General features: G+C 38.5%; 2 protein-coding genes across 3 annotated transcripts in view; one reads left to right on the forward strand and one right to left on the reverse strand.

Moving 5' to 3' along the window:
- Positions 1 to 673: 673 nt before the first annotated feature.
- On the reverse strand, positions 674 to 9,203 carry gipc3 (GIPC PDZ domain containing family, member 3). The gene is made up of 6 exons (XM_020596892.1): positions 8,852 to 9,203; positions 5,675 to 5,860; positions 5,032 to 5,212; positions 3,114 to 3,223; positions 2,372 to 2,453; positions 674 to 953 (listed from the first exon to the last, which is right to left on the reverse strand). Exons 1-6 carry the CDS (start codon positions 9,131 to 9,133, stop codon positions 802 to 804), a joined length of 993 nt encoding a protein of 330 aa, XP_020452548.1. The 5' UTR covers positions 9,134 to 9,203; the 3' UTR covers positions 674 to 801.
- Positions 9,204 to 12,278: 3,075 nt separating this feature from the next.
- The window catches only part of LOC109958299 (GRAM domain-containing protein 3), a 16,362-nt gene continuing 15,503 nt past the window's right edge, over positions 12,279 to 13,137 (forward strand). Inside the window, exon 1 of one of the 2 annotated variants that reach the window (XM_020596840.1) lies at positions 12,279 to 12,560. In XM_020596840.1, the coding sequence (XP_020452496.1) occupies positions 12,469 to 12,560 (92 nt within the window). In that variant the 5' untranslated portion in view covers positions 12,279 to 12,468. The remainder of the gene's footprint in view (positions 12,561 to 13,137) is intronic. The other variant, XM_020596839.1, reaches the window with a different exon arrangement.

The following is a 13,137-nucleotide window of genomic DNA, read 5'->3' on the forward strand; positions in this document are numbered from 1 at the left end:
AAAAAGAAAAAAGGGCACCCATTGCACCTTTAACCATGAATTGCTTGCAAAAATTCACTCATCAGCTACATTATTAGGTACACCTTTACGCTTCCGCTTTAACAGATGTGTTTATGAAGCTCAAAATGTTTTTGTTTTAGTTTTAGGTGAAAATGTCACAAATGTATAAATTAAATTATATGTTTATTATTGAGGTCACAGTTAAAGGTGCAATTCACAATCCTGGAAAAACCAGCAAGAGGAAGCTCAATTTTGAAAGTAGACAACCAAAGAATTCCCGCCCTTTCACGCTGACGTCTCTCCAAAGCCACTCCTCCAAAACACAAAGCACACTGCATCGCGCACTGCCTGAGTACTACTGATTTCAGGAAACTAACAGATGGCCCCCAAACAAAAAAAATTATCCATAGATACCTGTCCAGCAGAAATGCGGCCACCGTGGCATCACTTTTCAGCCCCTTTGGTGAAATATTTGGTCGGGCTTTTTTCAGCCCTGCTGCCGCCACAGATGACAGATTTTTTTTTCTTTTTGCTGTCATTGCATTTAATGTATCCATTGCCATTAGGATGAAAAAAGAAATTGAAGAAATGTAACAAAAATGCTTCTGGAAGGAATCACTTACCCTATCTTTAAAGGTAGGGCTACTGTAAGGCTACAGTATGTACTGGGCTAGATTATACTGTATTATATGTTCCTAATATTCTGACCCTCTCATGTACGTAGCTGGTTAGGACAAAAATGTAGAGACCATTTTTGAATGAACAGAATTCCTTTTTTTCTTTTGTCTGTACAGTAAATGTTTACATTCTGCCATTCTTTACATCTGCAATAGCCCCCCATACGTCGAACAAAAACACATCAGGGAAAGCAAAATCTCCCAGAACTGTGTCCAAGGCCTCTGCAAAGTCATCAGGGCTTTTCTTGTCTTTGCCTGCTTCCACAATGGTAGTTGCTGCAGAGAAAAGAACATATCAAAGTATAAATTTTCACAGAATTAAATCATCTACAGTTAACGCAATCCAAAATACAGTATGTCCTGGCAGTGTTTTTCCTCACCAACTATAGCCACGGTTTTCTCATTTACCTCATAAAATTGGTCAATTGATCATGTGTTTTACAAAGCCAAAAGAAATTTTTAAAAAGCAGGTTTAAAGATATTCAGAAGTTAGGCCTTCCTAAAAGATGCAAACTAAACTGGAACAACATACACTGCATTGCTCACATTTTCTCAGGAAACATCCACACTGCCTTTGTTTTAGTTTTAAAAGAAAGAATCAGTGACAAATACACTGGCTCTGATGGGTTTGCTGTTTTGGGAGGATGTCTATCAGAACTGTGTATCTTAATGTTATTTTGACTTGCATATACATTTAATCAGCAAGCGTAATGAAGAAATACATAAAATGCTCAATGTAAGAAATGTAATGCCTGTACTGTCTGAGTATTTAAATCTGATTTAATTGGTGTGTTGTTATTATGTGTAGTTTGCCCAAATAACGGGACCTTAAAAAGAGTTTTTGTGTTAACCATTTCTATTTTCCTGAACATCTCTTGTATATGACATAAACCTGAATGCTTTAGTTAAACATCATACATTTGTTAGCAACCTTAGTTAAACTGTGAGAGTAAACTCTATTTCCCCCAACAACAGGGTGAAAAATGACAACTCACTAACCTATTTTATATTATAGCTAAACAGCCAAATGTCCACTTGAAAATTAGGCCAGTGGTTTTGAAAATCTCAGAGAGAACAAAGTTCGTGTCCCCTGCTCATTCCTCATAAAAGCAAGGATAAAAGCAAGTGTCCCTCTAATGATGCTATAGTTTTTTTCTTTCTGATAAGATTATTTTTGGATTATAAAAGGTCTACTTTGTAGCTTCTTCTGAACTTTTCACTCATTTTTTAATTCCCTTGGCTGAGGAAGATTGTGAGAAGTGGATTAAAGCTCTGGAAAAAGCCATTCAGATGGCCAGGAGTTATTACTTCTTTCCCCACAAGGCACTGAATGCTACAAGGGCAAATGCATTCTGTCAGATGTTATTCCCAAAACTGCAGAAACTCAGTGCCTGGTCAAATAAAAGTCAAAAATTCTGAGGGAAAGGAAGTACACCAAAATAGAGAAGAAAAAACACACAACAGCTCCCTGGAGGCAAGATAAGGACACATTTTCCTTTAATACATCTCAGGGGCTAAACAAGCTAGTTTATCCCAGCATGCCAGAGAAGCGCTGATCCGCCTCGGACAGTAAAGCCATAGTAAATCCCACTGACTCCTGGGTTTGTGTGTGAACTTGCTTTCAGCACTATTTCACTTCCTTACATGCAAGCATGTCTATTTTAAGGACGCAAGTGTCATGTGGATGGCCTTACCCAGCTCCACATCTCTGATGCCCATGTAGCTCTCCAGCAGGTCGTCCACTTTCTTAGTGGCCTGTTCTTCAAATTCATTCTGCTGACAGAGTAGACAGGAAAATAATTATCAAAAATTCACTGGTGTTCATGCTGTAAATATGGTCAGAGGCGCTCTGTGAAAGCGTATCTTCTCAAGTCAAAGATTGGTGGGGCCAAGAATGTCTTTGGCAACTGTTATTCACTTGTCGTTATGTTATATATAGTAAATATATCAAGGTTTGTAAATGATGAAACCCTACTGATCCTAACGCAACTTTTGCTGATAGGTGTTATCATTTGCTTGTCAGGTGTTCTAAATTTGTCACTTCTTGAAAACCAGTGAACCTTTTCCGCTTCTAAACTTTGTAGGATTGTGTCACAGACCAGTGTAATGTGAAATATCCTGCATTGAATTACAGGTAGTAATAACCACTTTGATTACAAAGGTAATCAAATGGCCACTAAATCCAGTGATGCTAAAGGGTATCATGTGACTATGTGTGTCCTTGTTATTTTATGTCTCAATGGTGTCAACTGGGAATATTCAGTTCATTTCAGTTCAGGTCAGGTCTTTACCATCACCCATGGGGCATTATGTTATTTGGGTTTTTTAGCATGATTATATCTTTTAAAAGGTCCATTTGTTTCAGAAAAAAAATAAATAAATACAAAAATGCCACTGTCTTAGCAGTCATTGTCCAGCAGAGCATGTTAAACTTACCACCTCCTGCACTGTGGCAGCGCCTTTGGAGCGAAGACGCAGCGTCTCCCGGCCATTCACTATCTTGCCCTCATTAGATTTTGTCGCTCTGGTCCTCATTCCGATCATGTCTAAACAAACACAGGCAAATGATAATCATTAGTCAAATTAAAGAGGCAATCTGTTGGATTTTATTATTGGCATGTTGTTTTTTACACAGTACTGTTCATTCCAGTGGTTGCTTGTCCATCCAGGTTGGATTTTCTGCTAATGAAGTGTGAGGTTCAGCATTTTTGCATTTAAATTTTCATCTAGACATCAGGTTGAATTTTTATTTTTGTCCAAGACTTTGGTTTCTCACTTGCTAAACTTGACATTCCCATCAGCTTCAACTGATGATGAAGATGCCTAAAGTGCTGATTAGCAAATTTTTGTATGGTAACACACTAATTTAAGATCTTGAAGATTGTAAACTTTATACCTGATATACATCTGCATGTTAGAATTGTGAGCATGTTAGCCAGATGATGTTACCCATATCATCAGCCAAAGTGATTCTTGTCTGGTTAAATCAAGTTTTAGAAAATCACCACCAGTCAAATTCAGCATAACGTTACGGCTCTAACTGCTGTTCTGCTGCCAATAAACTGAGTAAGCTCAATATGCTGATGAAGATCAGTGAATTCGGTTCAAGACTCCAGAACAACAAGTAAGCAAGTATGTGAACCTTCAGCTGAGACATGTTATTTTGCTGTTTTTCAATCAGTAGGTGTAGTGTGGTAACCTGATTGTCATCAGGAAGTCTGTCTGTTGGCTATGGCTTTTGTTTCCTGTCTGATAAGCAAGGTTGTGGGCAGCTTGGCTCCTGTATCTACAGAGAGCTTCCTTCAATCATAAACATGTGTTTATGTGACAACAAAGGTTCTTTAGGTTGTATTTTAAAGTAGAAGCAAACTATGTATATTGCCATTTAGGTTGGAGGACTTGTTGGTATATTCCTTGTACAGGGTAAGACGTATATAAAACCTTTTCCCACCATCCTCTTTCTCTGTCTATTATTCACTTTTTGAGGAAATAATTTTGATCAGTGTTCAAGTTTATTATTATTATTTTGATTGAAAGCTGTTGGGAAAGAAAACCTCAGTACTGAGCTGCACTGTTGACAAAACTATCAAATGTTATATTAGGTGTAACGAGTTACATACACAAATTATGCAACTCCAACAAGAAGGCATGATTTTGAACTGGAAATAGTAAAACTGTGGCAACAAATTTAAAATGGTTTACTTAAGTAAATCTATTTCAACCAGATAATTAAGTGTTTTATTTAGTCTCTGGTTGAGGCTACACACAGTATTGGTCAGTTGATTGTAGCTCCCATGTTTAATAACTTTTCCAGCTCATTGGCAGATAGCCAGTGCTCTCTAACATGTTTCTGTCTCCTCCCCCCTGTTTGACTGATGAGATATGGAAGCATACCAGGAACTGCTGAAATCCATTGACCATTGGAGCCAAGTTTGGATCAGAGAGTGGGTTAGTAGGAATTGGTTGCTGCTGCTGCTGCTGCTGCTACAACTTGCAGGGGCGGTCCTAACATAAACTATGGGGCAGCTTTTGGCACTAATGATTTTGCTGTATTGATGTTTGTGTTGTGAATCACAGCTCACAAACACTTATGCTTCTTATGTGTGCTGAGAGCTTAAAGTAACAGGGATAGCAGACAGGGAAGTATTTCTCATTCCCTACTCCTTAGCACGGCCCTGCTGGTTTTAATTAATTGAATCAAGAATGGATTTCTATGTTGGGGTGTGACTGATTCATATATATAATATTAAGTTTGATCTCAACTACCATTTTTGACTGAGTCTGTGTTTAGGATTTCTAGCCTCTTGCACATGACATGAAAAATCCCAGACAGCATAAAACATTGTCCACTCACCAAAAGCCTTCTTGGGCCCAACCAGGCGGAGAGTGAAGGGCGTGCCTCTTGATTGCTCTTTTAGCATCTTGGCCACCTCGTAGTGTCGACACCCTACAATGCTCTGGTCATTGATGGCCTCAATGTGGTCGCCAATGCATATAGTCTTCAGGCGGTCTATGGTGCTGCCTTCTTTTATCCTCTAAAAAAAACATTTAAATGTACTGTACATGAGTGTCAGTGCCCAGACTGGAGCCTTCTGCAAACTGAAGTGATTGGACCACCCTTTTAGAGCAGTCAATATTAACTTTAGGAAACAGAAAAAATCAAGAAAAAGTTGTCCTCTCCAGATTTTTTTAATTTAGAGGCATAGTGCTGGTGTTGCCAACTAAGAACTGAAATTGTCTGATATTCTAGTCAAAAATCTGTCTTAAAGGTGTGTGTATACATGTTTTTAATAAAATATATGTTGCAAAATTAACCCATAATGTTTTATCTGATAAATTATGATTACTAACCTTAAAGTAACCTCTTCACAGAGAGAATTTACATTTTCAAATACTTAGCGGTGGTCTGACATTTTAGACTGATATAATCCTAGTATCTATAATGAGAAATCTAAGTTTACTGCCCTTCATCCTATTATGCTCTACGACTCATTCACCTTAATGAAAGCATATCCAGCTCCATTGTCTGTGATGGTGAGGCCCAGTGCGTCTTCTGTCTTTGTCACCTCCACTTCCTTGGTCTCTCCTCTGACATGAGCAAAGATGAAGTCTTCCAGTCCAATCTGTCCCCCCAGTAGCTTCTGCATGTCCACTTTATGAGAATTGAGAGTGCAGAACAATATCTAAGGCAAGAAAATTGACAAAAAGTTATTTTTTCTTTATTAACCATAGAATCCAATATTATGAATGTAAATGTGAGACACCAAAAGTATCAATATAGAATACTCCAGTACAGCAATAACATATGACCTCAAAAACTTACTGGGTTAAATGAACAGCTCTATGACGTAATCAACATTATACACCATGAGCTTTGCAAATTATTATTTGGATATAGTGTATGATTGTTTTGCTTTACAATGCATTCATTTTTGTTTTTTCTTTGAATGTGCTTCAAAAGAAACTATTTATTTCTCAGATGCAAGAACATAAACAAATCAAAAGTTATTTTAAACTGATAATGTGAATCACACATACATCTAAAGTAACTTTCCACAGAAGGCAAGGTTATATTTTGCACTGTATGTAATATGAAGTGTTTCCAGGTAATACTGACTGACAATTACCATCAATACAAGAGCAATTGTCTTTGCATGTTATACCAACATTACATTTTTGCTTTGTTTTGTTTTGTAAAGCCACACTCATTATTGACACCACTGTCATGTGTTTTATCAGAACCAGTCAAGTATGCTATTTTGCTTAGAAGTTAAGCTTCTTTATCCAATGCAAATGGAACCCATCGATTTTTGTTTGGTTGTGTTGTATAGCGATTAAACAGCAGAGGGCAGCAAAGTCAAGCAATTTGCTTTGCTATTGTGGCCATTTTGTTATGGACCATAACCTGATACCTTTTTGAGAAACTGTGTATATTTCAAGCCTAAGCCTGTTTAAGCAAGAGAAAAAAGTTACAACACACATAGTAGGTGATTAGAAGCTCTTCTAATTTTGAGCTACTACGGTGTCTGAAAATGTAGGGGGAAAAAACCTCTCCCCCTAATTGTTAGTTATAATTTAGAATTTTTTTGTTATTGCTAAACCTCCCAAGCCTTAAATTTAAAGTTAAAGTTTATAATCCATAATGGATGTTAAAGATAACCTGCATGAACTGTTATCTTATTTGGAGAAGTTCCAGTTAGATATTGCTGATAGTAATTCTCTTGGCAAATGGATCAGTCTGACTGCAGTCCAAGGTCTTCTCTGGCATCAAGCTGTACTGAAACCTTTGCTGCTGCTGTTCAGTCCACAGGAGGTCAAGGAGGCATTTGTACTTCTCATTATCACCAACTAATTGCCAGATATTTGAGAAAGTCTTGCATGACTGCAGCTCAAGGTCTTGTAGATGTACAGGTTGTTAGACAAGCTGCTAGACCGCTAAACAAACTGTTTAAAGTTATTGATCACTGTGCTTTAATACCGTGTGTTAATGAACATCAGTTGACGTTTCTTCCTAAAGTAGATATTTAGTAAATAGCATCTGGAGAAGGAAATTTGTATAATATAAGGAAACAGGCTGACACCGAATACACGATCATGGCTGGCTGTTACCTGTCAGGGTTAGATGCCATGGAACATATATTGCCCAATGTTGTTTATGGGAAAGCCTTGATGGTGACCTTCATATACTGCTGATAGGTATCAGATATAGTCAATGTCAAATGTTTATTGCTTTGTTGCTGAGTGTGTTACCATACACTGGAGAACCCTGAATGTGAGGATGCAAGACAGAATTGGATTTAAAACATTTTTCAGCAGTCCTTCAACTGTCATTTTCCTCCTACATGTTTTTCTGATGATCCTACCGTTGCATCTACCTCCAGATGTTCCAGATAAATGTCATCTGAACATCTGTTTGAAGTGAAGGTTTTTCTGTGATATCTCCCTGATAGTCTCGACCTCGCACAGCCTGTGGCCTTTCTGATTATCAAGAGCAGTGTCAGGCTGCATTGTGGTTTGCTCAGCCCTGACCCACCAAAAGGTTTAGTGAGTGAACTATTTAGTCCCATAAGGGTATATAACCGTTTTGGAAAACTTAATAGCCTCAAATGTAGCCTATATATTTGATATCTTTAAGCACAGCCAGTTCAGTCGCTTGTTAAAGCCACATGTGATGCAGTGTTTGAATAGTCTAATGTTAGTTAGTGTTACCATTTGGATCATTTTAAAGGTGAACTTTACAAATTTTAAATGTCATTTTGAATGTCATGTAGAATACTATCCAGAGTGCAAAAACACTCTGAGGCATTTAATGTCTATTAATATCTTGTGTGAGTCTATATGAGTTTTGTTAGGTCTGAGAAAATAACCTGAATGATGTCATCAGGAGTTTAGGATTGGCCTTGCACAGCACAACAGTATAAAAAGCAACCTGTGTTTCAAACTGTATTTGAAAGATGTGTGCATTTACCAGGAAGAAGATTTATATCAATTTTCTAATCTTTGCAATATGAGAAATAGGATTTTTGGAGTTTCACCCACAGCGACTATGTCTCCTTCAAAATAACCTGCTGGAATGTTCCATTAAAAGACTGTTTTTACTTGATTAGTTGACCAGTCTACTTTTGTTTCTGTATAAGCTGAAACACTGATGATCATCAGTCAGATTACTTCCAGTGAATTAGACAAACTAGGTAAAGTAATTGGCTGTAATTGTTGAAACAGTTGAAACATTTGCATCACTGTAACTAAACATTTGCAGCATGGTAGTTCTTTTACCATTCAGTTATTAAAATGCCTTTAAAAGCTATATTTACCTAGTTTTGTGTTGCTCAAAAGTCAGTTTCATTAGTGTAACTTGTAGCATATAGTATGTGTGATGATTACTGACTACAGAACATTATCTGGTTATACTTTATGTTTCCATTATTGATCCTCCTGAAGGAATAGATTAGTACAAAGTCTGGCAGACAGTGGCTGGCTGAGTGATCTTCAATAGTGCATCATGGAAAAAACCTAGAATGGAAACCTAACACGTATTTGCAGCTGGCCTGACTGACCAGAAAGGCAAGAACAGAATACAACCTGATTTTTTATGCTGATAATTTTCAGCATAATTGGAAATGTCACCAAGTAGCTGAATCTTGTTTGCATGCATAACTGGGTGTGTTTTGTACCTCTGAAGGGGAGATGTTGAACACTTCTGCAATCTTAGCATACAGCTCCTTCACGTTGGTGAATCCATGGATGCGGCCTGTGGGACTCCCATGAGCCAGCTGGGTGTGGAAGATGAGCCTAGGTCTTGGGTATTCTGGTGGTCCTGTTGGTGGTGGTGAAGGAGGAGGAAGTGGAGGTGCTGTGGGCTCCGTGCACCCTTGATTCTGAGCCTTCTTCTCCTCCATGGCCTCAGCCCCTGCTGCCTTGGAGTCCTGTGGGCTCATAGCATCCCCGTTCTGCATTGACCCCAGCTTAGGTGTGGTCCTCCTCTGTGAGCCCTGATGGTGCACTGCTCGGGTAGAGAAGTAATCACTGTCCTTCCCCCACTTAATTGACCAACCACCCAATTGACAAGCCACCCAAAGCTTTAGGGTGAAGAGCAGAGATGAATTAGTGATGAGAGTCGCCTGGTAATAAGAGATGGAAGAAGCCAGCCAGGCCCTACCAGGTAGAAACCCAACACCCTTCGAAATGAGGCTTATACGCGTTACACCTGAGCCTCTGGCAGATCACGCATATGGAACACAAACAAAACACATCAAGTAGTGTTGTTTCATAAACTTGACACAGTTAAGACTGTAATTCCCCATATCAGCCTGGCTCCGAGACAGTTTGCACATGCATGATCCTAAATGTGCAAACATCCCTCTGAAGGGATGCATATCTACAAAATGGCTCACAAAGTGGGATGCTCAGGAGTGGCTACAGACAATACCCCTATGTGACAGGTAAGATGATATCATTGGGTGTAAGGTGCCTGGCTTGTTGGCCTCACTGAGTGAAACAGGCTGTTGCTGGGGTGGTTCCTTGGTGATGCACTGACCTTTGTGACCCCACAGATCCACAAGATGACTGTTTAGGCAAGAGGTTTAGTTGGTCCACATTGGTCCTTCTTATACAGGAAAAAAATCAAAATAATAAATAATTCAAGGCACATTATTAATGACCTTGTGGAACCAATGATATACAGTATATTGCATTTCTTCCTCATGTTTATTTAAGAAAAATGCATATTGTTTTGGATGTACAGTATAAAATGTATTTCTGTTTGTAAACCAAGCACGTCGTCCGCAATTCTAAAGTGATTACATTTGATATTATTGTTCCCTAATGAATTCTAAAAAGAAAACATCCCTCTTGTGAAATTATAGAATATCTTGACTCAAAACAAAATGTCTAAAAAATAGTAATATACAATGGAACACAATTGTTTTCTAATGTTGTATCTGAGACAGAAGGGATAAAATAAATAAAACGTCTCAATTGCTTTGTGAGGGCATCTCCATCAGCTGACCAGAGGCTTGGGTGAGAGCCTCAACCAACTAGACAATAAAAGAAAGATGTTTTACTAACAGTTTACCTTTTAAAATGTGTATAAAGATTCAAACAGTTAAAAGCCATGACATAACTGACATATTCCTGTTTTATTCTGCCATGGTAATCACTGTCCCAACAATTTTATTTGTCCCACTTTGTCCCACATGACACGTTACTCATGTGCAAAATAGGGGCCTTTTCATCTCAGCACACAAAAAGCTATCTCTCTTTCAGACTGGAAATTCCCAGAAGTCCACATTTTAAAAGGCCAGCTGGACATGTGTCACCAGCATTGTGATTTTAGTGAAATTCCCTTTAGACAAAGATCCCAAACAGTATTAGCTTAAACTGAAAGAGATCCTCAAATAGCTAACTGATTTAAATACACTAAGTTAAAAATATCTTTTATTTGAATGGCAATCGCATCACCAGTGCAAAAATAAAGCTGTCTGTCATAATGACATACTGCTTGCTTTTATCTCAGAGATCTCTGAAACTTTATTTCTAACATGTACAATAATAAATCATTTTGCCATATAATGGACTTTTATGTATATCATGGGTAAATATGTAAAACTATGAATTCTGTGATGGTGTAGTAGGCATACAGTCTGCAATGCCCTTTTTTTTATCCTGCTTTGTAAGCATTTATATGCACCTGTGCTTTAACGTGTATGGCTGCAGCTGTTTGTATATTATAGCCTGGTTTTTCTTGCTAAGGTGTTGTTACCCACCCAAGGTCAGAGTGTTTACTCCAGCAGCTGATAAAAGGATTTCTCTACTATTTTCAATGTTTTGCAAATGTTATTATATTCTTACATTGTTTGCCTCTATATTGTGTCCTTGCAGAGGAGATGGAAGGGAAGGCTGGGGGTTGGCTTGTCTAAGCCACACTGTGTGAGGGTGGTGTGGTTGCTGTATCATATGGTAGCACACTGCCTCTTCTGTTCTTGGTGGTGTGGTGGCACCTGACCTGCCTAATGAGAAAAAAGGGCTTTTTTGTGCTGAGATTTTTTGTGCCATTCTCTACTGCTTTTAATGATTGGTTCTCTTTTGTAATTGTGCTCAAGGTCATTAACAAGAAAATGATGAAATACTTGAGAGAGACAGGCTGCCTGCTTAAAAGCAATTCATATATTTGTTGTTAGGGGTTAAAACATAAGGGAGTCACAAGTAACATACAAACCATCCATTGTGACTACAGTGTGATTTAATTGACCCTGAACTTTGGCCCTTTGGTCTGCCGATTGTATTGTATGTGCCTTTGCCATTTGTTGCTGTTGTTGTTGTATTGTATGTGCCTTTGCCATTTGTTGCAGTTGTTGTTGTTGTTTTTGTTTTCTCCAGTGTGGGAGAGGGTGACAGACTCTGTGCCTCATTAAGCTGGGCCAAGATGAAATGTTTAGAGCTGTGGTGTTAGAATAAAAGCCATCAGCTGAGCAAATGACTTTGCTTTTGAGTCACTGACTTATGCTTTCATAGGATCAGGAATAAATATAATGAATTTCAAGGCTCATTATGATTCATGATAAGATGAATGATGATAAGGTAATATCACTTTTTAACTTTATGGGTGCTGCCAACTTTTGTAAATACTCAGCACTTATTCTACAACTGCTTCTTAAAGAAATATTTGTTTAAAACTCTAAATGTTGTATTTATTTACATACAGTATATTAATTGACAGTGTAAATTGTTATTCATACTAGGGTATTACATTTTAGATACATGTTTAGGCTCATGCAGCAAAAATCATTTTTATGTTTGTGGTATAGCAGTAGCTGTGCAAAACAGTAGCCTACTAACTACTTCCCCACCCTGTTCCACCAAGAGGCCTACAGTTATTTTCTCTGATAGATTACTTATAGTCTGATATGACAGGTGGAACGCTGTATTTTGTTTGCTTGAAATGTTAAAATCCTATGTAAATTTTAAAGGGCCACGCCACACCAACACAATAACACAGGATCTACCTTCCCTTGCTCTTACGATTGGGAGGGCCCGACCACCAAATAAGGTAATGGGCGGTCCAGTGCAACCCAACTGATCGGTGATTAGAGAAACCGATCTGACATGACCGCGGTCTTGAAGTCGTCGACGACGTTGATTGGTCGGCTGACTTGGTCCGATTTAAGCTCATTATACTAATCTGCCATAGATGAAGTGAGGAGAAAAGAAAGCAGAAGCTATACCAGGAACGGTGGAGTTTGTCGTGGGGCGTCGTTTCTTTACGAACCGACCACCACTGACTTAAGGAAGAATGCTTGAGAATAAGAGAGAGAGACTGAAAACCTTCCTAAGGAAGATTGACGAAAAGACTATTGTCAGGATCAAGTATTTCATGAAAGAGAGGTGAGTGGAGTGAATGAGGCTAGCTAAACCGCTATCTGCCGGTGAGCATCATCAACAGGGTCGATGCTAACGTTTAGCATTTCTTTTCTGATAACCTGTGTCATAAGAATGGAATTTCATTCTTATTATATTTTGCGTTTTTAAACAGAACCTGGAAATATGTATTTTGCAACTAATTTTGTATTAAAGAGGAATGCATGCCGTTCATTTAGCGAGTATTTGGATATTACTATAAGGCTAAGCCACTCGCCTGGCTGGAGATGTTGGCATTCATTAATTTTAGCATAACGTTAACATTAGCCAGTGTTGTATCCGGTACTTTTTACCATGCTAATTCTGAGAGACGAGACAGTCCAAGTAACTTCAAACAGTGCTGATTTATTCAAAGGATCACAGGTAAAATTAACATTACACGCTCAGGTATCTTGCACCTCCAAACTGCTCGCAGGCAGATGTAAGATGAAAGACCCTGAACCCACCAGGCCTATACATTATATCCCCTCGGTTGGGCTAGCCCCATACTACACAGAAACGTCAACCGAGACGTCTCTGTTACCAGCTTTGCAGCTGGTCATAG

This window comes from Monopterus albus, unplaced genomic scaffold (assembly GCF_001952655.1).
Source record: "Monopterus albus unplaced genomic scaffold, M_albus_1.0 scaffold31.1, whole genome shotgun sequence".
Classification (NCBI taxonomy): Eukaryota; Metazoa; Chordata; class Actinopteri; order Synbranchiformes; family Synbranchidae; genus Monopterus; species Monopterus albus.